Raw genomic sequence first — 26,207 nt, forward strand, 5'->3', positions numbered from 1 at the left:
TTGTCACTGACAACTATTGGGTTTGGTTTGGTTTTTCATTTCAGCTTTGACTTCCACTGTGCCTCATCCAACAGCTTTTTCCTCCATGTGCGGCAGATGAAATCCCATTCCCATATGAAAGGAAAAGCTTTCCAACCAGTGGGTCCCCAGGAAGCCTGAACTCCTTCTCCCTCATACATAGGGCCGATGTGGCCTCATGACAGCAATTGCTTCATGGCATGCAGGGTCCTGGGTAAACCCACAGTGCCTATCTACGCCAGGTCAGTATCCCATTCATGTTATATTTGTCATCATTTTTTCTAGCTCTTAAAGCAACAGAAAGTTTTTGAGTATACCCAGGCCCACAAGACATGAAGTATGTGATAAAAGGTTTAATAGATAAGAAAAAAGTCACCATTGTTTGGAGTGTAACCAAGTATTTATAGCATGTCTAAGCCACTCCCTGGCCAGCAATTCATTTCAGTTCCCCCTTCTGTGTGACAGTCCATCACGTGAAAACACAAGAGGCTCTGCAAAGCTTATGTGACCTCTAGAGGTTCAGCCCAAAGCAGTTTTGCTGACATCTGGCACACAAGGGTCTTGCCATAAGACGGAATAGCAACAATAACCAGGTTTCTGCAGGTCCATCATCTGTTGATCCCAAGGCAGGGAAAGCAGCACGGAGAAGGAGGGAGGCTGAAGGGCCGTACCTGAGCTTGTACTGCAGCGCTGAGGCTCAGTCACACCTTTGCTAAGGCATGGAGGGGATGGAGATAGGAGCAAAGGAGGTGGCCTGGTGGGAAGGGGGGTTTAGTGGGAACACCATCATTTATCTTTGGATAAAGAGTGGGGCCCCCCAGAAGCCACTGGGACTACATCAGCCAGGATGACTCTGCAATGAGAAGACACTGCATGAAGAATTCAGCCTAAATTCACAGTTAACTCAGAAGAAAGTAACCAAAACCAGCAATGGTTAAGCAGGGATTAAGCAGGGTCACAAAGTGACAAGAAATCCAGCTTAATGAGGAAGACAAAGAAAACTGAAGCTATAGTGGCAAGAAAACAATGACTTTCAAGAGGCATTTTTCATGAACTGAAGAGAAAGCTTAGACTCTTCCCTGGTCTGCGTGGAGTTGTTCAGACAGTGGGCTAGGCTGGGCTTGCTGCAGTGTACTGAAGGAGCCAGAAGATTTATTTTACTGGCTATGCATAGAAAACACAGCATATTGTCAAAATGTCAAAAAGCTGCTTGTGCTCATCTATTCCTGCTCTCCTGCCCTTGAATCATCCCCTTTGCTTCTGGGGGGGGGACGATATTTGAGAAATTCAGAAATGGGCTGTTATTTCACAGAGAGTGTAACCAAAAACGTTCAGGGCTCAGAAATTAACTGCCATGCCAGCTGGAGCAGGAAAATCCTGCTGCAGCAGCCTGTGAGGTGGGGAAGTTCCTCTGCTCCACCCAAGGTGAGGTATGGCAGGGAACGGCCGTGTCCCTGGCTTGGGATGGAGGGTTTCCACTTTCTGGCTACTCCATCAGTGAAAGGAGCGTGATCCTGCTCCAGCAGGATGATGCAGCAGCGGGGCTCCATATTTCAAACGGCAGGGGTTAAGCAAAGTGACCAATTTCCTTGGACTAATTGAGCATGCAATCTGCCTGCTTGTAAAGCCTGTATTTGGCCAGGAAGATTTATTACTTTTAGCAATGATGAATGTCCAAGAGCAGTGAGGGCAGACCTGAGCTGCAGTTCATTAACTTTAAGTGGGATGATGTTGAAAAACCATTTCTATTTTTGGTTACTTTGTTCTGAGTTAACTGTGAATTTAGACCTACTTCTGTAATAAAGTGCTCAGGGAGTCCAGTGAATCTTGTTCTCTGTGGCAGATACTAAACCTGAAGGGTTTTGTCCTTATCCTGATGAGTAAGCATTTTCAGCTGGTCCTGAGAGGCTATGAAATGATAGAAGACTGCTCTGTATGGGAGTTTGAAGTTAAGCAGCCATCTATGTCACAAGCAGAGACCGGAAAGGAGGACTGACATGCCTTTGTCATTGGGTTTCAGAATAACACCAAATTATTTATTATCTTCATCTTCTCCTCAGAAAGTCATCATCAGTTCAGTGCTTTGTCTGTGCTACTGAATGGCCACATCCATCACAGGAGTATGGTGGCACACCCTATCTTCCCCTACATCTGCATTAAAATCAGTTGCTCCGTATAGGGTGGAAGGTGCAATGCAATACTCTTTACACTGAAAAGTGCTGGATGCTTTACTAGCTGTCTAATGTAACATCTGTCCCCCTCCACATTCATTATTTGCAAATACTCTCCTTTTCTCCCTTTCCTTGGGACAATATCCATTAGTGAAGGTAGATGCAAAGCTCCAGAGCACACCCTGCCATCTTCTCTCCCCAGCAATATTTGTGCTTAATGTACTTGTGCAACACACCCTCTCTGTGTCCCTGCACTGCAAGACCACAATGATCCTCTAGAAATTGTCAGCAAGTATTTGATGCTGAAAGATTATTTTGTTATAAATAATTTCCAGAGATGACTGTGGCCTGCAAGCAATCCTTTTGTGTTGCTCTCTTTACAGCTGTGTGTAGACTGAAAATGCATGTGTATCTGCGTTTCCACAATAAATATTCTCTTGTATGTTACCAGTGTCAGCGGTGTTGACTGCTCCAGATTGCATCTATGCACTGTAGCTCTGCCACACCTTACAGCCAAGCCCAAACCTTTCTTGATCTCTATGTCACCCATTAGCCTCTACAAAACCTGGGCCACAGTCAATCAAGCTGCAGTGTTGTATACAAGGAGTCCACTGCCCAGGGCAACCAACCTGGAAGCTGCAAAGCTAATGAATTTGCCTGAGGCTTAATTGTAAGAAAAGTAATTAATCTTGCTGGGTTTCACTCATCATCAAGCAAACTTTTGCTGATGAAGAAGAAAACTGCTGAGCATTCCAGTTCACTCCCCAAGTCAGTCTCTCCCTGTAGGACTTTGTGGGTAATTGGCACATCATTACTATCCCATTTTCTACAGATTCCCCAAGAGGCAACAGTGAAAGGAGTGAGTAGATGTCAGTGAGTGAAGGGGGTTTTGCAGCTCAGACTTTCACTCCCACTGGCAAAGAAGTTCCAGTTTTGCTTAGTGTTCCAATTTTGCTCTGATGTGGTGAGAGGCAAAAACAAAAAACAAACAAAAAAAGACACCCAAACAAAAAAATACAAACAAACCAACCAACCACACCAAACCAAAAAAAAACCCCAAACAAACAAACCAGAAAAAAAGAAAACAAAATCAAACCCAAACAAAAACCCCAGAAAACCTGTAAGGGAAGAAGGAATGTGTAAAACAGCTGTCAGAAGGTTTCACAGACGTTGTGTGTGAGATGTTCACCCAGACCTGCCACTGAGCCAGTATGAGTCAGGGATGAATCCAGCTCCTGTCCATGTACGGTCTAAGCCTCAGCAAGGGGGAAGACATGAAGATACCAAAGACATACAACACTGGGCATAATCTCAAATCACTTCAGGCATCTGGCCTATCTGAGACATCTGTTTTAGTTAGAGATAAATTGCTCTCTTGAGTTGTCTGTTACATGGGGGGCCTACACTGGCCGCAGAGAAGTAGCCACTGCTGCAAGATGCCCTTTGCAAACTCACCAGTGAGCTGACAGACTTTCAGAGAAGTGCTGAGGAGCTGGCCAGAGAGCTGGGAGTGAGAACAGGGCTGGCAAGAATCAGCAGGATGCCAGAGTATCGGCCCCAAACGGGCAGCAGGATCAGAGCCACACAAGGGGCTGCCTAGCTACATAAGGGATGGCTGGTCTGGGGGACCAGGTATAAATCAGTGCCACCAGTGGCACCCTAATTGCTCAGGTTGAGGGTGTTGCCCAGGTTTCTGACTAGAGCCATTCACTGAGATCTGGTTAGTGCATTTTAGTTGCCTTTCAAGGACCAGAGTTTATTCCCTTAAAGGCTTATTGCCTGCAATTCTTCAGGCTTGCTGCACAAGGGTGAGCAATCCAAGTTCTGGGAAACATGCGCAAGTGGAGAATATATATGATTTTGGTCATTTAAGGGGAGCAAAAGAAGCTGATGCAACACAAATATTAACACAAAGCAGAAAGAGAAAACAGATAAAGAAACGCATGAGTCAAACAATAGACACTTGGGCAGCCACATTTGTTCTGCTCATTGTAAGTATTTTCTCACAGAAAGTACTTTAGTCCTAAGCGGAGCACAAAGGCTGATTCTTTACACTTTGATCTCAGAATCACTCCTTGAAATGCAGGAATTTTAACAAACTTTGACATCCACACAGCAAAATGTCCACAGCTGAATTAAAACATAATTTTTAATTACCTAGTTTGATTCACATCTGTGTATGGTAACCAAATGCATAGAAGATACTTTATTAAACACATTAAAATATTAAAACTCAATGCAATGGGGCTAGAGTTCAATTGTCAAAACATTATCAGAAAAAACCTTCCACCTTAGTATCTAGTGGAGTGAAATGAGAAGGATATGATTGTGAGACAAGCCTTTTACACCTCTACTGGTGATTTGGAGTGAGAAGCGTTTCCACTGACTGTCAGTGAATAGACCAAATTAGAAACACTGATTTTAGATTTCTTGCCTGTCTCAAAAGCTTTAAATGGCAGGAAAATTCTGCTCCCGAAGGGAGTTGTAAAAGACTGATTTAGTGGATTGACCTTTCATATCCTAGCAGACTCTAAAAGAGAAAATAATTTCCAAAAATTATTTCAGCTGTACACTGCAGCCAGGATCGAGTACAAGCCAAAGGCATAGCATAGGTCCACAACACCCGGGGGAGGAGTGGGCACTGGGAGGGTGGCAGCTGAGGGTACCCTGTGCTGCAGCATTGGAGCTCCTGTTTGCAAGCAGGGCAGAGGGTAAAGCGCAGCAGCAGAAAACGAGCTGTGGCCCAAGCCACAGTATGTGTTGTCAACAAAGCAATGTTTCATCAGTTTAACTTGAAGTACATATTTTTTTCTTAAATGTCAAAGGTTGGTTTTTTTCAGTTTATTTTAGAATAACTGTAATTAATAAAATCAAATGCAAAGTAAACCTGTAATCGCTCTCTGCACTGCCTCTTGTGAGTTTTGATGGAGTTAGATAAAACTCAGCGCAAGTAAAATCAGTTCAACCCTCTTGAGAAAACAAGACTTGACAAGAGCAAAACTAATTTCAGCCTCACACCGGAGTTGTCCGATGCAGTGTCTGCAACAGTCACGGCCTCGCAGCGGTGTCTCACAGGGTGTCAGTGCCAGGCTGGCTGCAAAAATGAACCAGATTTGGACCTCCAAATCTTGTTATGCAGTGCCATCTTGAGGTTTTGTGAAACAAAAAGTAGTTTTTTCAAGGCTACATATAGTTTTTATCTAGTTGTAGTTCAAAAAGTTTATTCTTCAGCATGTATGATCAGGTGCATTCAATGGCGTTTGTGAACTGGAGAAGATGGGGCTGGCCTCACCCGGCAGGAGCACCACTGGCCCGTTCCCTGCTCCATAGTGGCATCAACTCTTTGAAAAACCTTTCCTATAAAAAGTTCACCTATCCAGCGTTTAAAACTCCCAGTGACAGACATCACACTGGCACTGCAGATGTGGTTGAGGGTCACAGCACATGGCTGCTCCTCTTCTCTGACGAGACACAAACCCTTAGCATGTCCCCGGCCCTGTTGTGACAACTTCCTGAGAGGTGGTGAAGCACGGGGCTGGTGCCATGGGCGCAAACTGCCCCCTCGGCCACAGCTGCGCTGAAAACTGTGGTCTTACAGCTTCAGTGCCTGGTGTCTGCACCTCTGCCAAAACACATTTGCCCCTCCTGCACCGGTGGAGGGTGGCTGCTCAGCGCTGGAGGATTTAATGGAGGTCTTTGTGTCACAACGGAGCCGCTGTTCCCCTGCGCCTGGTTTTGGGCTGCCACGGTTGGCCAGCCACAGGGCCAGAGAGGGCAGGGAGTGGGACGGGAGTCGCAGCCTGGAGCAAAAACCAGGCAGTAGAAGAAGGTTTGGAGCAACATGAAAGATGTGAGTGCTTCCCTATGTGGGGAGGTTATGGTGGGGACGCCAGGCAGCCAGGAAACATCGAGGCGGGACAACATGGCCTCGCCACAGCACCTCACCCGCCATATTCTGCCTGTGGAGACAAGGGGTGGGTGGTTGGGTCTTGGGGTGAGCATCGGGGGCCTGGGCGGCTGCGCTGGCAGTGGTGCAGGCCGGAAGGGGATCCCCTGGGGGGGGGGGGGGGGGGAGAAGGGGGCAGCCCTGCGGGGCTGGGGGTGGCACGTCCCCCGGAGCGCCAGTGGGTGCGTGGGGACGTGCGTGGTGAACACGGTGGGGGGGGGGGGGTCCCGGCGCCCTCAGCGGGGTCCCTGGGGGCGACGCGTCCGGGGCGGCTCGGCCGTTTCCGTGAGCGCTCGCGGCTTCCCGGCCTCCCCGGCCCCGCTCGCGAGTCCGGCGGGAGAGCAAGAGGCGGGCAAAGGGGGGTCCAGCGCCCCCCCGCCCGCAGCCCCGCTCGGGGCTTTCCGCGCCGGCCGCCCCGGGCGGAAGCGCCGTTCGCGCCTTCCCGCGGCCGCTCGGCTCTTTCCGCCTCCCCTCTGGGGCGCTTCGTTCGTTTCCGCGGTCGCTCGGCTCTTTCCGCGGGGGCCGGCGGCGCGCTCGGCCGTTCCCGCCGCCTGCCGGGCGCTCGGCGTTTTCCGTGAGCGCTCGGCGATTTCCGTGCGGGCCGCGGCGCGCTCGGCGCTTGCTCCCTGGCTGGCGCTCCTCAGTCGGCCGCTGCCTGCCTGTCGCCGGGCTGGGAGCGCCTGTGTGTGTGTGAGTGACGCGGCGGAGGTGTAGTTTGACGCGGTGTGTTACGTGGGGGAGAGAATAAAACTGCGGCGAGATCCTAGGCGCGAACGAAAGCAGTGACGGAGCAGCCTGGTAACCGGTAAGAGGAGGAAGGCGCCCAGCAAACAGGGGCGGGGGGGAGGGAAGGAAATGGAGCCCGGCGGGGACCAGGGGAGCCGCCGGGCGGCAGGACGCGGGGGCCCGGCCTTGCACCGCCCGCGGGAGGGGCGCCCGCTTTAAAGATGGAGCCGAGCCCTGCAACATCCCCGCCGCCGCCGCGCCGCGAACAAAGGATAATGGCGGATGGGAGCCGGCCCCGGCGGCGGCCGCCACGGCCGGGCGGCGGCGACTCTGGCGGTAGCCAGCGGCGGCGCTCACCGCGGCGGGGACGGGGGATCGCGCCCCCCGGCCCCAGGAGGAGGCGGCGGAGGAAGACGACGAGGGGGGAGCGGCGGCGGCGAGTGTGTGTGTGTGAGGGGGGGGGGGGGGGGGCTGCCGCGGAACCGCCCGCGCCCCCTCCGCGGCGGGGCGCCCCCTCCCCGTGCGCGCCTCAGCCCGCTTCCCCGCCGCCGCGCAACCCCGCTTCCTCCCGCCTCGGGCGGCGGCGGCCCCGGGCGCGGCCTCCCGGCCCCGCCGGGCTCCGGGGCCGCGGCGGCGGCGGGCGGGCAGCCCGCCCTCCCGTGGGGCCGCCCCGCACCCCTGCGGCGCCCGCCGCCCCGCGCCCGCGGAGTTTCGCTTCCCCGGGGACCCGAGTGCGCTGTAACAAATAAAGAAACAAACTCTTGCCGTGGTGGAAGCGAGTACGTGGGGTGCTCCTAGGCGCTGTAACACGCTCCTAGGCTCTGTAACGAGAAGTTTTTAATAAAATCTGTGGACAGAAGCTCGGGCCAGCGCTTGGTCTGGTGGTTTTACTTTTATTCGCAGCACGGGGCACGGCCGTCTCCAGGAGGCTGTAAAAGGGGTAATGGGACCCGGTCACCCAACACCGCGCTCCGGGGAAATATCGGAGGGAAGAGCTTTAAGCCCGGTGCGCAGATCACATAACAGAGATACGGTTCCCTTTTGCTGCGTTATTTCTCTCCCGTTAGTATTTTTAACCCAAAGTGAACTTGAGCCTGGCCGTGCCTGGTAAATCTCGGTTTGGGATTTGCTTTTGCCAGTTTTCCACAGACTCCTGGGTGCTGCACAGCGAGCAGGATTTGACCTCTATCTCTGCCTTAATAGCAAATGTCAGCTCGGCTGCCTTTCCCACCTTACACCAGCCTTGCCTTGCTGCAGCTGTGGGGCTTTTTTTCCCATTTTGTTGCCTAGAGTAGAAGACATTATTTTGACTTTCTTTCTACTTTCAAAAACAGGATATCTGCATTTTTGAGTACTGTAATAAAGTAAAAATGATGTGGCAGTCTTCTTAAAAAACTTATTTTAACTGAAGGTTGTTATACCTCTCAAATGTATACAGGGATAAAAAAATTTTATAGGTCATATGACTTTTCTTCCCCAAAATTTTTTTTTTTTTTTAATCTCTTTGTTTTCTTATCCTTGTGAAATATTAAAATGCCTGCACCTAATCTGCTTCTGGAATAACACCTGTCATGATTTTTTTTTTTTCTTCTTTTTTTTCCTGGAGTTAGAAACAAGTTTCCTGTTTCTTAAATAAAGGACAAGAAACTTATTTAGGAATATTGGGTATCTCTGTTTAGTCCCATTGTGGCCACCAAACACTACTGCAGAGTACAGGAATGTCGAGACTCTACTTGCTTCTTTCCCTGTATTAACAAAAGGGGATTTTTACAGTAAAATGTGAAGTCACTGAAATAAGTTTTTATTCAAGATGGCTAGTTATGATTCACATGTGTAGATAGGCCTGTCCTTCCTTGTATATGAATTTCTGGTTTGTGTCCCTTCCAACACTTCTTTTGAAATTAAGGCCAAAGGTGCTCTACACCACTTCACTCTGGATAATACCAACATAAAAGTAGGGTTTCTAAAGTTGTGATTGATTAATAGACATCTGAGGACTTCAGTGTGGCTCTTGATAGTGATTAAAGAGAGTGTAGTCATCGGTGTACTTCATTCATTCTTGGTTTGATGGAATATGCACTTCATTTTAAATAGAAAAATGCAACAGTAAATCCTTGCTGCTTGTTTTTTGTAGCTTCAGAAACACAACATTTTATTTCTTCTATGTCCTAACAGAGTGGAAAACTCTCAGATCCATATTTTCTACCACAGATCTCTGCATTTCTTCAGCAGCTTTATATCCTCACAGATCAGAGAGACAAAAGAGAACAGAGAGGTTGTTGTATATTTGCTAAGCATCACTTACAGGTGACCTAAAATGAAATATTTGCAGGTAGGCAAGAAAGATGTAATCATTTTTAATGCTTTAATGTCATTGATAGAACATCAGTGTTTAGATTAATGCTCTCAGCTTTCTGTCTGGATCTGCAATAAATGGTCTGCATCAGATCTATATGTATTTTTTTTTTTCCTCCCATACTTTGGGTGATAAGGGTGCCTGCTACCCTGGGTGAAAAAAAAATCCTGAAGGTCTGAAAGGGGAGAGGGGTCTGCTGATACAGAAAATTTAGAAACATCTCATTTAGACTGTCAGGTCATCAATCTGTTTCCTGGAAGCCTGCACCAGCGTAGCTATTGCTGGTACTGATGTCAGATATAAAATATTCTGTAGTAGCTGATCTTATTCTGGAAAGTAACGGTTCTGCTGCAGTAAGAAGCAAACAGCTTCTTCTTGCCTAAGTGTAGCTACAGTTCTGCAGATGCAGATTTGGATAGCAGACAAGGCCCTGACTAGGAATTTCTGTTGACACCCTTTTGAAACAAATGGGATATTCACACTTCACCTCTATTTTCGGATCTCTGGAAGCAAGTGGAGATCAATTACTCATGCCACGCTTCTCAAGGCTTTTGTGCCGTGAGAAGACCATGCTAGCTTTCTGCCACTAATCTAAAGTTAGTTTCAGGGGACATGACAGGAATCCTTATCTACAAAACAACCCTACTGGATTTGGTTTGTGCTCTCTGGTGCCCTACCTGCATAAAGTTGAATTTTCATGACAAAGCAGTGATTTTTCTCTGAATCAAAAATCGTGTTGCCTCATCTGCAGTCTGTGCGGTCCTATTTCATGGTGATTATGAAAACCTGAGCAATCTGCGGTTAACAATCTTTGTACATCACCCAGCATGAAAGCATTGATACCTTTTTTCTTCTGCAAAACTTATAGATCGCTTGGTTGTACGGCAGTTAAAAAGGTGAGTGAGAACAAATATGACACCTTCCATTTTTCCATGTTTCAAAACCAGCTTTGTCAGCTGTGCAGGAGATGAAGATGTGCCAGGGTCTAGTTGGTCATTTAAGTAAAAAAGCATTTGAAAACAAGACAAGAATTTTTTTATTTCATGCTGCTGCTTTTTTTTTCTGGCAGAGCTGGATTTAGAGTATCCTGTGCAAAGTGGAGAGAATGGAAAACTAGGTGGTGGAAGAGCCACTTACATGGGAGAGGGTAAAGAATTTGGAAGAAGTGTGTGGCTGTTTAGATGCATGTGTATGTTTCATATATATGTAAAACATACATACGTACATACAAGTTTAAAGCAGCACTGATGCTTGCTAGGTAATCTCAGTGATTTTGAGTGAAGTGCATAGCTACAGGATTTCTGTTACCACTTAAGATAGTAAACATACCTCCTGGCTTTCTCCTGAGAGTATTGTGAGATTTGATGTTTGTCATAAATCAAGCCCATTAGGTGGAAGACATAAAAGTACTTCCAGTGATAGCAGAGTCTTGCCAATTGCTGTTCTGGATTTCATTACTTTTCAATTGGTCTCTGACACAAGACTACATTAGCTAGTTCAGACAAAGCTGCAGGAAGCCTTGTAATGAACTATTTTGAAGCTACCTTCATGCAGGAAACTGAAACAAAAATGTCTACCCTTGATGTTTTCACACTTTTTGAAGGGGAGAGTTCAAACAATACGTAAAAATCTCTGATCATCTAAGTGGTATTCCAGTGATAGCTTGTTTGGTCAATGAGGTTATCAGCAAAACTTTTTTCCCAGCATTTGGAAGAACTGTGAAGCTGGGTTGTATTTTCCTCTTTTGGTAGAAACTTTTTCAGATAGCTTTCTAAATTTAGAAAGGAGCAGGTTCTTTCCGTGACCAGACTCAAAAAAAAAAAAAAGAAATAGCCAGAGACATCCAGGAATTTAGTTTATCTACTGCCTGATGGACTGAAACCATAGTTCCACATATGTTTTTTTGACAGTAATACTGTCTGAAGCATCCTCCACATCTGGTGATCATGTCTTCTCCATTGCACTGGCACAAATGTTTGGGTTGCTGCATGGTAGACCTGACTGGGGAAATGTTCTAGCAGGGTGAGAGGTGGGGGGCCAGATTATTTTTCACCTGGATCATTCCCTCCCCTGGTTGCTGCCAGCATCAAGGGAAGGGATGGGGCTGGAATGAGCAGGAAGATAAGGCCAGCTCAAACAGCAGTGCTGCTAAATGAGTAAAAGCTGACATAAAAAATTTTTAATTATTGCTGTGTTTATAAGTAAGCTGGATGGCATAGATCCTGTTGTGGTGGTTCTTGCTGCAACGCTGGATCATTTAGCTAAGTTTAAGTTTTTATGTGTGCTAAATATGAGCAAATGGACATGAGCAGCAGCTGTTCCCAAACTGTAATATCATGATGTATATATACTGTTTGTTGTGCTACTTACTTACTTGGCGTAAACACCTTTTGTGTGTGTTTTTTTTTAACAACTATTATGTTCACTTCCTCAGTCCTGTTCTCACATGTTTTGTTCTAACTTCTAACCTTCCATCACCATTCTCTGCAGCTCTTTGCTGCAATCTTCTTAATCATCTCTCCAGCAACTCTGCAACCTCTTGTGACACTTTAACTCCAATATTACATGCATTTTTACGATAGATGCGACCCTAAATCTTATCTCATTCTCCAGTGCTATTCCAATATCAACTGGATTTTGCTTTCCCTTGTACTTTTCCTAGGGCTTGAATGTAAAATCTCTTCTCATCTAGCTTATTTTTTATACCCCATAGAATAATGGATGAGAAGCATTACTTTGTGTGCATTTTTCTTCCTCTGGCTCTGTGTGGCTGGCCCAGTCTCAAGCTTTGCTGGTGCCTCTCCATTTCTCCAAGTGACATGTAATATGAGCAGAGTTTGTAAATTTATGCCTTAGTAGATTGTAGAGAGCTTTCTATTGGAAAATAGCCAAGGGCTTTACTATAGAAGTAGGACCGCTGTCCCTCTTTGTGAAACTCATCCGAATTTTTCTGGTTTGTGCTGGTAAGAAAATTCTGGGAGATAGCAAGGGAGGAAAGATGTGAAAAAGGGCACTGTGTACTAGCGCCACAGCGTAATACCAACAGAAGTCTTGCTGTGTTTCATCTGAGCTGATACAACTGTATGTGGCTCTCAAAAGGCAGGCATTTTAGTCCTTTCTTCTTTCCTGCTCTTGCTCCTTGTTGTGTGATGTTTGACCATCCCTTATGTTGGCTGTAGTGTATGCAAAATCTAATTAGCCAGTTCAAATCACTAACCAAGGAGAAAACCATGCTTTTTTTTAGGTTAGTTTTCTTCTGCATGAGTGAGCTGAATCGGTTGGTGTTTGAGATGCTTTTAGCACCAACAGGGAGACTGTAGGGAAAGAAAGGAGGAGGACACACCTTTCTTCCTTCAGCAGCAGAGAGGTGGGTCAGGAGACCCATCTTGGGGAACTGCAGCACATCCATGATTCAGAGTGAAAGAAGGAAGATTCAGGCTCTGTCCATGGTGATCAGAGCCATGTCAGTTTGTAGCTAGGAAAGCTAGAACACAGTGTCTCAGTTGAAGAAAAGAAAACAAAGTTTTCCCTCTTGAAAACGTGATGACAGCAGTGTGGTTGAACTAGCTACTCCTTATCAAAGGCAGGTTTCAGTCTTCTCAAGCAGTTGGATCAGTGTAACTCTTAGGTCCCTTTCTTTATGAGGAGCCCAGTCACATGGGGTGAATTATATATAATATTTCTTTAACCAAGCCCAAATTGAAAGATGAAGCTCCAGAAGGAACCCAGGTCCAACACCCTGATGTAAATCCCATCAGTTGGCCCAAGGCACCTGGGAGATGAGCTTGCTTTAGTTTCACTGTTACTGCAAACTGATAGATGCCTTGGCCTATCTTCCTGATTTTAAAATAATAATTGTGGCTGAAGCTACCAGCACAAAAGTTGTAGCATAAAGGTAATGTGGAGTGTATAACCAGTGCACGTTATCTTGGGCTGGGGATAGGAAGAACTGCAAACAACTGCTTTATCAGCAATGTGGCTGTTTGAAAAATACGTGTCTCTGCCCAAACTCAGAAAGCTAATGCTGAGTGTATAAAAAATAATCATCCTGTTTCCAGCTTCCCACTCTTAAGCAGTCATCAGTAAAACAATAATAATCAATTTACAGAATATAGATGTTTTGTTTTCTTCAGCATCTTTGTTGACTTTCCACAGTCTTTTAACACCAATTATACCCATGATTTGATCTACTTTGCTTTCATTAGCAGGCCTGGCTGCAGCAGGGTAGAGTCTGCTCCACCTTCCCTGTTCCTGCTCCTGTGCCAGTAGCACCAGTATTGCTGTCTGTGAGCCAGTGACCTGGATCAGAGAACTGGTCCGGGATAAAAATAAGTTGTGGTTTCTGGTCTGTCTGTGGTGCAGACTGGTTGCCCAGTCCCACTTACTGCATAGCCTCACAGACAGCTGTAAAGGTATAAATAAGAAAGAATCCAGAGGAAAGCAGAGCCAGCCTGAGCTGATAGTGCTGCCAACAGAAATGCTTGTAAGACTGTAGTTGTAGAAAGCAAAATGGAGATTTTCTTTTGTGTACAACACACTGATGCAAAACACAGATTTTCTTTCTTTCTCTGGCCCTTTCTGGTTCATCGATGGCTCCCGTTGCTTCCTCGGGGTGATCATTCTGACCTTCAGCGTTACCAGCAAGTCGCATCTCTGTTCCATGGAGGCAGCTGTGTTGCCCAAAGGTAATGCAGGTCCTAAACTCCAGTTAAGTATTTGAGAACCAAGATAAGTCATTCTCTTTTCTGAAGACAATACCTTGGCAGAGTAGATCTGCCTGGCAGGCATATGCGAGATCTTTCTCATTTAAGAAGCTCTCCTGCACTGTCCAGACAAATATAAACATACCTGAAAAATAAACCAGAATCCACTCAGTTGCTAACAGTACTCAAAATCATTTTACTATAAAGTTTGGTCACCGTTCTGTTTCAGCTGTGTTTTAGGGAGAAGGTGGGTCATAGATTTAACTTTGGTGCATTAAGCAAGATAATGTGTCTGCTCTTGCTTCAAGACCAGTGCTAATTGACCAAGCAGTGATGATTTCAATATAACTAGTAAAGCCAGAGCAATTTCAGGATTTAAAATATTCCCAAGTCTGAGCTGTGGCTTAAGCTCGAAATCTTTTGGTTTTAATGTTGCAATAAATTTTGTGAATAGGATGCATTCAGAAGTTGGACATGGGCAAGGTTTGTAAGGGAGTGCTGTTTTTCTTGTGCATACCTGGGCATGCTCTACTGTAGCACTCCCAACTGCAGAAAGAATTCAGAGGTTTTCACTTACTGGAGAGCATTGAAGCAAAATATAGTCTATACTGCTTGTAAAGAAAGAAAGCAAGCTATTATAACAAAAAGTATGTTGCTTGTACAGATACAGGTTACTCTGAATTTGTTTCAGACACTTGACTTTATATCTGGTAATTGTCAGCTTTGTATAAATAATTCAGTCTATTTTACTTTCAGATGACCAGTTCTAAAGGTAATCTATTAATAAAACAGTGAAAGCGTTGGTCTGAAACATCCATTTTGTTGTGTTTTCTTTCTGAACTCATTAGAAATGTGGGGTTTTTTTAAACAAGACTTTGCAATATTTACCAAGTTACATAATTTCACGCTCATATACTGTGGGTTGAACTCTTAGAAATGCCACGTATGTTCCAAACATCAAACAGAATGAGCAGTGATTGTTTTAATAGTTTATTCCTATAAAGCTTGCAGCGTAAATATATGAAGTGGCATTTTTTTATGAATGAATCCTTTAGCCACTGACATTCAGAAGTGGGTTAGAAACATTAGCAATGGGGCTGTCCCTTCTCGCCAACAGACAAAATCTCAGCACAGACACAAATTCTACCTAAAATTCTTAATTATGCTGCTGATAAGACCTAAAACTCCATGCTTGCCCTGAATTTCTTAATTGATTTGATAGTTTTATGAAATAGAAGGATGATGTGAAAAACAAGAGTGATGTGTACCACTTCAGCATTCCAACATCTGACCCTTTTCAATCTGCAGTATTTTGCTGATGTGACCTACAGTATTCAAACTGCAGGCACTTTTTTTTTTTTTTTTAATTTTTACATAAACAAAACAAATGGATGATGAAATTCAGATATCTAATTTAACATTTTAGACCAAACAAAGAACTTTACATACTCACAGTTGCCCTCCCTCATTATAGGATGGGAAATGAAAGATTTACTTTATTCATGGGAAAGTCCCCTGAATTTCTGGGACTTCCCAGAAAATTAAGTTTCTGAATATAAATTTACATTCATACTACATTAAAATGTCATCTTTAATCAGTGTAATCTCGAAGAACCATCAGTTCAGTCTTATGGCATGCTGATAGATGTGATGTGTCTGTTAAATATTTTTATACTGTAAAATGAACAGAGACTCTTGAAACAAATTATTTTGGAATAGAAAGATTTCGGGTAATAATAAACATGTTTATATGGTTATCTGTCTTTATCACATTCCTGCATATGCTTCCATTAAATCATACCTGGTATGTAATTTAAGTTATTACAGTTAAGGAAACACCTGTGTGTAGGTGATTCCTTTCTCTGTTACAGGTGTAAGATTATTATATATTGTATTCTTGGCCCTTGGGCTTGGAGCACTGAGGTTAACCAGACTGATAGAGTCTGTGTAATGTTCTAGTTTTTATTTTTTAGTAAGTTGTTTATGATCTGCTCTGAGCACCAAAAGAGAGCTGGGTGATCTTCTGTATAATTTAAAAGTAGCTGTAGCTTTCTTCATTTAAGCATTGGCCATGGACACGGTGATGGAGAATATGTGAGTCTCTGTACCACATATATAGAGCAAAGCCTGTGCAGGAGGTACTGTTACTAAATACCCTCGTCTTCACAACTTCATTGTCTTGCTTCACTCTCTCTAGGAGCGTAGCTCTGTTGAGCAGTCAGTCATCACCCCTGTTTGCTAAGTAGTTTCCCCACCTTGGAGATAACCGTTTATTTAATACAAATGTGTAGAGTGTCTCCATACAGAATTGCATGGTGCCACAGGTTTGGGATTGCAGCAGTTCCTCCAGCTGATGCCTTTTGACCTGGGGTATTTAAAGGCTGCTTGGCACGTGGACAAAGATCTTTCCAACATGTCAAAACATCGCCAAATATTTCTTGCAGCATTTAGGTGGTTCTTAGTCTGCCAGAATGGGTGATGGGGCAGTAAAAGGCCATAAGACACAGAAATACGTATGGAAGAGAACAAATATGAGCCATCGGAATGACTTTGACAAGTCAAGTGGAAATCTCAAGTTGTGACAGATCTACCCCGTGGAAAAAAGGAACACATGCACCTTCTTAGATGGATCTTAACCCTGCTAACTTGGCGTATTTTTCTGCTCCAAATACTCCACACTAACCAACATTCATTGTTGGTAGGGACATAACTCCTGTTTTCTAAGATCATCTCCCATTTTCTCCCTGTCACCGGGGATGGAGAAGGTCTCTCCGCTTGTGGAATTAGCTCTTCTTTCTGTCTCTGCACTGCCTTAGATCTACTGGAACACCTTCACATGCCAATGTTTGCTATGAAAGGAGGTGGCCCAAAATGTTCTGCTTGTTGACCAGCACAGCAGGGTAAATTATTTATTTGGCCTATCTAGGTATCTGGGTGGTACTAGAGCACTGTTTTTAAATTGCTTGCTGTGCCAGCCAGGTACAACCTTCCTCCTTTCACAGGGGTCACGTAGCTGCGTTAGTGTGGTGCTGAGCCCAAGCTGACAACCCGTGCTAAGAGGTAAGGTGCACCAGCTTGGGCACAGGCCCTTGTTAGCAGAACAGAGGTGGTAGTTTATTGTACCCATGGCTGTACTCACATTACTTGCATTCAGGCTGCATTAATACATCCCGTGGCTTTTAGGTGGGTGCTGGTTCACATCCAGCAAGCTTTCACCACGGGCTGAGCAGGTGCCATCCCCACCTCGCCGTGTGAGGTACCTGCTGTTTGCAGAAGTGAGGATTATGGGTGAACTGCAGCATCTAGTAGGTAGCATCACGGGGGCTCCCTTTTGGAGACATGCACAGAAGAAAAGATACCTCACTAATCTTAATACAGGTGTAGTTGTATCTTCCTTTTTTTAATTAAAAACTGCCATCAGGCTAGTATGTGATCACAGTTCAGGGCTGAAGTTAGAAATGCAATTATGAGAAGTGTCTGGTGTCATGTCACTGCAGTCAGTTGTGCTGAGAGGTCAGCTTCACATCTCACAGAGTCATTTGTTCCTCAGTTCTCCACACACTGCTGTTTCAGTCAAAGGTAAAAGGAGAATTTGACTAGGGCCAGAAATTAAACCTTATCACAAATGGCTATCCTGATTATTTGCTGGGTCTGAACCAATTGCAAAGAGCTTGTTCCTGGACTTTGTGATGTATTGAGCAGGAGAATTAGCTCCCAGATGCTATCATAAAAAAGAATTTGATGCCCGTATTCTATGTTGTGTTAAAGATGTGGGCATATGCATGATACTGTTCAGATACATTGTTGTGATAATTTTTATTAAGTAACCAGCAGCTGCACATTGCAAAGTGATCTACAGTACTTTCAGCAAACACTTGAAGAAAAGAGGCGTGTATTTTCACAATTTCACATAGTTTCATTTTTGTGGAGGGAAAGCTTCTTTCTACAGTAGAAACTACAAGAAATCAGCATAGGTTGACAATTGGGTGCTTTTTATGTTCTAGAAATAATGTCAGAGAAAAGATGGTAAGCTGTAGTAAAGTGTGGTCAGTTTGTATGTAAATGCACTGCATAAATGATACTGGCAACAAATTTGTAAGAATTACAAGATGTGCTGAATTCTCAGAAACAAGCAAGTTCTCTTGAAGTCTTTGTGAATAGATTGTATATACTGCCTAGAACATCTTTAACAATCTCTGCTTTCTCTAAAATGCAATTTGCAGAGATCTTTTGGGGTGAGTTTGTTTTTTTTTTGTTATACATATTCACTAATGGTGTTTATAAATAGTTCTCACAGTTCTGTTGCATGTTAAAGATCACAAACGTAAAGCATGTGAATTAGTATTTTAATACCCTAAGTGCATTCAATATAAGGACAGAGCATTTATAAATAGAACAGATTTATGGATTATGTTTTCAATAATAATGTTAGTTACCCAGTGGCTTCTTTTTGGTGGAGGTGGTTGTTGATGCCATTCTTCTATTTCCACTTCCACTCGGCCCTTGCATGGCCCTGACCCAGAGGTTGGCATGATCATCGAGCAGCTGTGTGGCGAGCCCATTCAGAGAAGTGGTAAAAGGAGATTTAAGACGAAGCAGCAACTGTAGGTTGTGTTCACAGTATGGCACACCATCTTGTCACCCCGAGGAGAGGGCAGGAGGAGCAGACAGCTGGGGGCAGCAGCAGGGGCAGTGCCAGCTTGGGATGACAGAGCGCTCTGGTGTAAATTGCAATTCCTGTGCCAACCCACTGTAGTCATTAGCGACAGAGAGAGATAATTATGGGCCTGTCTTGTCCTGTTGAGCATTTATTACTGGTTATTTGACGTCCCATGTGTTAGCTGTAAATAAAATTATTTTTTCTGAACATTTTCAGTCTGGCAGCCACTGAATGGAGTTCATAAAGCAGCTGTTGAGCTGCAGCTGAAAGGGCTGCCACGCTGCAAGGTAGCAGTGGAAATGTTTATAGATTTCATGTGAATGTCCTCGGTAATTACACTGAAAAGGTGAAAACAAATAATAGCATACAAGAGCAGTGTTTGATGACCTTTTCAGTGCTTTCATGGTGGATCTGTGGCTCTATAAAGCCACATATAGTAAATAGGGAGTGAGTTGAATTCCTGGAACCTTGGATGGTGAAGCTGTATGTGCTTCCTGAGCAGTCGTACTGGTATGCCTGCTATGAATAAATCCAAATACAGTGCTTGAGAAACAGGCCCTGAAACAGGCCTCGATTTCCCTTCCCTCAGCCCCCTTGCTGCCCCAGCCGTTTGCTGCAGCGAGCAGTTGGGTGGTTGGATGTTGAACTGGATCAGGAACCTAACGTGACAGGAGAGGTGGCTTCTGCAGGGGGATGGCCGGGGGAATGTCTGACTGGATGTGGCACAACTTGGGCTCAAAATGGGGATGGGTTTGTTTGGTCTCTCCTCTGCAGTGTTTTTGGAGGCTGTCATGTTGTTCTTCAGAATCTGGGTGTGTACTTTAATAAAACAAAACCAGAAGTCATCATCTAGGTGTGGAGGAGAAGGAGACTTTAAAGTGTGTCACTTGGTAAATCTGTGCTTGCGTGTGAGCAGGCTGTGACAGTACATCTGTGGTGTAAAGTGAGACGTGTGGCCTCAAGGTGTAGTTATATTGTATGGCCAATAACTGTCAGCGTAAGCATTAACTGGTAGCACTGAATTGTCACCATGATGTTACTAAAGACAAAGAAAAGAAAGGCTTGCAGGGAGAGGTAGTATACCAACTGATACAACTGAAAAGCACAGAAAGCTTTGGGGCATTCAGGACTTTCTTGTATGAAAGTGGATGGAAAGTTGTATCTGCTGTAACAGGCACAGTGAAGTATTTTGGTTCTTGGATTTAGTGGTGTTTGGGAAAAGATCTCCACCTTTTTTCTCCAGTCTGTCCTGGGAGACGAAAAGCAGCCTTGTCTGCAGAGCAGGAAAGCTCTATGAGCTCATTTGAGCAAGGAGAAACCAAGAAGCAGAGCCTAACGTTCAGGGGAGATGCTGGAGTTCATGGGGCTATTTGGGATAGGAGAGAGAAAAAGAAGTAAGAAAGCAAGATATACCAGGGAGACCACAGACATCTCAGTAGGTGGGTACTAAAGAGTGAAGAAGATGATATGAAAGCTGTGGGAAGACAGAATTATATCTTCCTGACTATAAGCAGATGGGAGGGGAGGTAACTCTGCTCATGCTCTGAATATACAGCATTGATGTTCACTTTAAATAACAGAGATTAGAGGAGTTACCGTTATCTGTAGCACACCTAGTTCAGCATCCTGTCTTTAAGATACTGAAGATCAGTTGGCACCCCAGAAGACTACTGGAGCCTGCAGAAATTACATTTGACATAATCTACTCCCTTCATGAAAACCTTTACTTGAATTTTTAAGGATTAGAGATTGATTTAAATCCTGACTCATGAGGTTCTATCTTCCCTTCAGCTCTGCACTACTTTTGGTATAAAATAACCATACCAATTCTGGATACTCTTGGAAATTCTTGTTATCTATGTGCATGCCTAACCTCTGTTTGAATCCTGATAAATTGCTTATCATCATCAGCATCAATGCTCTATTTGTACAGTACATGAAATACTACTGTTCATATTTTTTTTTAATAGGTATTTTTCATTTTTATACTTTTAAATTTGCCACAGCGTCACTGTTCGTATAATCAGACAGTGAATGTTTCTTGTTTACGTACCCTGTAACTAATTTAAGTATATTTTTAGTGCTTGAAGCATTTCTCTCCTTTCTGGAGTAAATAATACATTTCTATGCAGTTTGTCCATACAAGACATCTTCATTGCCCCATATGCTTGCTTTCTCTGAACACGCAGATTCCACAGAACGCATTTTTAAGATGGGCTCCCAATCTTTGCACTATAATCCAGCTGATGTATAGGGTCTATCTATACAAATATAATTTTTAAAGATCACCCTGTATCTTATTACTGTTGCAGTCCAACACTTTAGCTCCTCCTGTCACAGACGCATGTTAAACAGAAATCTGAAGTGAACTATCTGCAATAGTGCCGGGCCCCCTTGCCAGGTTTATGCAACTAGTGGACAGGTTTATTTGGATTTTTCTACAGTGTGTGTAGTTTGGTTTCCCCTGCATTCTGCAACTGTTTGTGTTTATTAGCATACATCTTCTGCTGCCCTGGTGTAAATTCAGCTAGTACAGTTAGTTATCTTCTGCTGAACTTCTTTCACTCCTGATTTGGCTAAAACAAATTACTGGGTGCCAGCTGCACGTTTTGCTGTTCAACTCTTCACCTCTGCAGTTTCAGATCATTGGTAAGTTTGTTATTAATAAAGTATTAGTGAGTATAATACTAGCTCTTTTGAACTAATAAAGGAAATTGTGTATTACATAAAAGTCGAGAGTTAAACCGTCTCCAACCGGGTAATCTTGTCGGCTTTCTTAACCTATGTTCAGAGTTGATAGCCGGGGTGTTTTAGGCAAGCAGACTGTGGTTTTCCAATTCTGGTTGTTAATAGCTAACTGATTTTTCAGCTAGTTTCATTTAGAATACTTGGTTCAAGATGAACTAGAAGTGGAGGTGTGTGTCCTCTCCTGACAAGATGTCAAGTAGCCTGGGGGCAGGGGGGAATGAGAAGAAGGTGTGCTCCTTCTGTTCTTATATGCCTTCCCTGCCCCGGACACTTGTTCTCCAGCAGGACACTGTCGGCTCACCGCCTCTATCGAGAAGTCCTGGTGTGGTGGCTGCCAGGGGAATCAGTGCCAGGGATTGGGGTGGGCCACTGCCAACAGGGTGGGGGGAGCAAAAGGATGGGGTGACGGGGAGGGCCCAAGCACCCACCAGAACAGAAAGGCCCTGGGGTACTGGTCAGCAAAGCTTGTCTAGACTAGGGGTGTATGAGTGTTTAGAAAGGATGTGTCAGGATTGGCATTCATTTGTATGGGTGGGGAGGTTAAGGTTTCAAACCAAGCATCATTTCATCTGTTCCATTGTAAATTGCGAGAAATAATAGGGATTGACAAACTTAATGTCAGACATCAGGGGCTTATTCTTACACACACTTAATAAGTGTTTGTGTTCTAGGTGCCTGGTCTTGTGTATCCTGGCAATCTTAATCATACCATACTGTTAAAGCAAACATGGAACAATGTAGTAATCGATGTATCTGGAATATGATGTCGTGATGCTCAAAAATTTGATTCCTCCTTTTTCTCACGAGTTACTGAAAAAGGTAGCAGTGAAGATGTTGGAATACAAATACTGTGATGTATAAGTGCAAGGTAAATTGAACCAAATTCAAGAGTACTTAGAACCTGGAAATAAAACGAGACTAAGAGCTTGTCCAAAACCTACAAAAGTCACATTGGAAACTTGCTTAAACTGCATGTGTCAAGATGTAAATCTTGCAGGCAGCTTCCTGCATTGCTTGGTGCTTACTATATGTTATGGGGAGGTTCCCTGTAGGTGTTTGCAATTCACAGTAAGAATTTGATTTGTGAAATGTTGGTGTTGTAAGGGAGGGAGCACGTCAAACAGTTAATGCTTTTGCTGATTACATATGCAAAAGATGATGCAAGTGTGGAAACCAAGCTTGTAAAACCAGAGGTCCTTTGCTGAATAGTGTGTGAGAGGACTGGAAATTCTTCCTAGGAAAACATTGCATTTATCAGCAGGAATTTGGCAGCATCTACCTTTGCAGACATTGCTAAATACCTGATTCAAGAGACTCCTCACTTGCACTTTTCATGTATTTCTAGTCCCATTTGTATAGCAACTGACTCCATACTGGAGTCATGTTTTCTATCAGCAAACAAAAGCATTATTAGTTTTGCAGCATACTTGAATTTGTAGCTGGGAAATTGTTTTTTCAAGTTCTTTTCAGATGCTTGGCTGGGAGATGTTACTGATGCAAAAGATCTGCTCGTGAAATGGTTCCGATGAGGTAGTCTTTTGGCTGGACTCACCATGATACATGCATAGGAATTGGGAGAAAGTTGTTGATTTGCTTACCTTGGACAAAATACTCGCAAAAAAGTGATAAAACTAGATACCTCCTTAAAAATTATAAAAATCAAAGCAAAACTTATGGTAGTTTGGTTTGTAGATTGTACTTTTGAAAATGCAGAATACTCAAAAAAAAAAAAAAAATTGAGTGTACAACATAGAGGACTAAGACTGCTAAAATACAACTTGTGTGTTAAAGTTGAGGTAGAAGTCCACTTAGACTATTGTCATTAGTTAAGTCTTTAAAAACTGTGTGGTAATGTATATTACAAATAGTAATAGTACATGGGTTTTCTTTTATGCTTTCTGGAAGATTGAATGCAGCACGGAGAAGGCTTGGTACTGTAGGAAAGAATGGAGTTATCCTATTTGCATGGACACAGGCTATTCTTGAATTCTTATAGAAATTATAACATCTAGACTACTTAAATGCAGTGAGTTTACAATTCATATCTTTCAGGGCCAGTTTACAAGTATATGCATATAGGTAGAGTATTGTTTACCCGTGAGCATTTGTCAGACTAATACCTGGTGTATGTGGGACAAAAATCATGGTAACAAAGAGAGACAGAACAAAATTCTGGGTGCTTAGAAGAATTTAACTTGCTTTTTCAAAAAATTTGTAAGTTTTTTTTCATAGTTTGTTTTTAAGGAAAATCAGGTTTAATTCTTTTCCTTATTTTCATTTCCTAAGGGTTTCTAAACTGATGTGGGAACTAAGTATTTGGTACTTAAACATTTCAGTGTTCACACACACATACAAATACAAAAGCTCATTTGAACAGTCACTTTCAATACTAAATGTACAGATTTTGATTTATATACATTGACTTGCTTGCTTTGGATGTGAGATGCAGCTACTTCTTTGAAATGCTATTTTATGTTTGTTGATTAGCAGTTGTTTACTGCAAGACAGAAATTTCATATTATACTCAGGGTCGACGTGTGATTCTACTGCTACACATCTCCAAAGCGTATTCTCTTTCTCGTAATACTGGAGCATAGTTTGCATTGAAATGGAAGTTTCTGTGACTTTGTGTTTAAAATTAAATGTCTTGAATGTGATCATGGTACTACCACCTCTATTTACACTTCTGAGTCTTTTCCTTGGAGGGCCAGTGAAGATGAGCAAGGAGAGGGGCATTTCTCCTTCTTTCCACCTTTCTTCTGATCCTGAGCATCTTCTGTCTGACGGCCCTTTCCCAAAGCAGAAATGCTCTACTGGTTGTTTTGCTCCAGCTCGGAAGAGAGGTGTGCTGCCTTGGGGTAGCCAGAGGCCTGAGTAGGTTGGGCAGTGCAGGGCAGTCAGTGCACAGGATTAGTATCGTGGCTATGGAGGTAATATCCATTCCTAATATTTGGTATTTGGAGTTCTGTGTAATACAGTGTTATTGCTATATCACCATTGGGAGCATTTCCTTGCATTTTGAAGTTCTTTTTTATATATTAAATATTTTCATACCAGTATTTAAAGAAGAACTCAAAAGTAATTTTCACAGATCAGTGCAGAATTTAACAGTCATTGCACTCTGCCTACATGCATGGGTTTGGAAGTTATGCAACCTCTTTTTATAGAGTTGTATGTTCTGGTGATCTTGTCTTGCTCAGTTACTGCTTAGAAATATAAATTATTAGGAACTATATATGATACTAAGCTTATACCATGACAAACTACTGTGTACCTCTAAATACAGAAAGTATTTATTTGTAGTAAGGTTCAAGTAGAAATGGCTTCTATCATTAAGTATATTGACTTTAAAACTACTGAGGAGAAAGGACTTAAATTGCTGTGGCATAGCACCATACAGAGTCTGGTTGTGGAAAGAATTTGCATGGAGATGTTGCATATTTAGTTCAGACAGAAGAAGGCCGAAAACTAAGTGCCCAACACAGGCGCAATTGCTGTTGGTTCTCTGCAAACTGCAGTTGCGGGGGAGAGGGAGGGCTGTAGCAGGGCACATTGTCACCTTGGCACTGAGGGAGTGCCCTTCCTGACAAACTGCTGGTCATTATTCCAAATTGTGGAGGTACTAGATTATCATAGTGCAATTGCTAAAGTAATTTTTTTTTTTAAGATGAGCAAAGCACATTTTTTCTGGTCTCATTATTGGAGGAGAGTGGACCTGTTTTTCATAAACATTACACATAGAAATATCAAATCTGAGGCAGACACCTGGCATGAAAAAATTTTGCCTGAATGCTAATAGTTTGGCAACATTTTAATAAGCAAATGAAAGCAGTATGTAGTAATGGGAATTCAGCTTTAGTGATTGCTACCAGATCCACCAAGAATAATGGACTTGCATACCAACCCAGACTTACGACAAATATTGTGATTGTAGGTAACTAAATGACCATGGAATCTGGAGCAGAGAACCAGCAGAGTGGAGATGCAGCCGTTACAGAGGCAGAAACCCAACAGATGACAGTACAGGCACAACCACAGATTGCAACGTTAGCCCAGGTATAAAATCATACGGTGTAATAGTTTTACCTACTGGATAATTTTTTTAAGAGGGATAATGTCTGCTCATGGGCCTGAGAGAAGGTTCCGTTGATAAGATTCTGAAACAGGTGCAATGTATAGTTCCTTTAATATTTGTCTTCACATTTTTAAAGCAGTAGAGATTTTAACTTCCCATCACACTAGGCTGTGTTAGTTCTGAAGAACTGTATGTGTGTAAACTGTGTAATGTTAACAGAATAATGGATGACAATATTTCTAGCATTCTTTACCACAACCATACCACTGAAAGGTATTTTTTTCAAAACATGTAATTTACTGTCTTTTCTATATTGACTGGTTTGTTTTGCTGTTATGTTTTCTGTTAGAAACTTGTCTATAGCAGTCAGTTTAATTCTGAAGAAAACAAACTGAAAATATAGATAAATAATGCAGCAAATACAACGACTTATCAGATGAGATTAATATTATAAACATTACAATCAAGTGGAACAACCTGGCATTTGACAGCTCATGTTATCCTGTTGTCTCTCCAGAATTTCACAGAATTGTTGGTTGTTTAGAGAGACAGTAGTAGTAGGTAATTTATTATCCTCAAATTATTTTGGAGAGACAAGAAATGTGTTCCCAGCTACATCTCTAATTTTGGAACCTGGTTTCATTCTTGGATACATTGGTGGTTGACAGAAGCAACTCCATTGTGCAGATGAGCACAGAATCTGTTCAGCTGTCTCTTGTAACCATTAATTGTGAAACTATTTGCAGTCTGCAAAGAACAAACAGGGTTTTTAGATCTTATAGTTTGGGGAATTGAGTGTCTTTC

General features: G+C 43.3%; 1 protein-coding gene across 4 annotated transcripts in view; it reads left to right on the forward strand.

Moving 5' to 3' along the window:
• The first annotated feature begins 6,436 nt into the window (after positions 1-6,436).
• CREB1 (cAMP responsive element binding protein 1) overlaps positions 6,437-26,207 on the forward strand; it is a 40,393-nt gene continuing 20,622 nt past the window's right edge. Inside the window, exons 1-2 of one of the 4 annotated variants that reach the window (XM_033010841.2) lie at positions 6,437-6,940; positions 25,263-25,384. In XM_033010841.2, coding sequence (XP_032866732.1) covers positions 25,271-25,384 — 114 coding nt within the window. In that variant the 5' untranslated portion in view covers positions 6,437-6,940; positions 25,263-25,270. Of the gene's footprint in view, positions 6,941-12,609; positions 13,903-25,262; positions 25,385-26,207 lie in introns of those variants that run through there. The other 3 variants (XM_033010839.2, XM_033010840.2, XM_033010842.2) reach the window with 3 other exon arrangements.

The sequence above is a fragment of the Tyto alba genome, unplaced genomic scaffold (genome assembly GCF_018691265.1).
Source record: "Tyto alba isolate M040663 unplaced genomic scaffold, T.alba_DEE_v4.0 Super-Scaffold_7, whole genome shotgun sequence".
In the NCBI taxonomy this organism is placed as follows: Eukaryota; Metazoa; Chordata; class Aves; order Strigiformes; family Tytonidae; genus Tyto; species Tyto alba.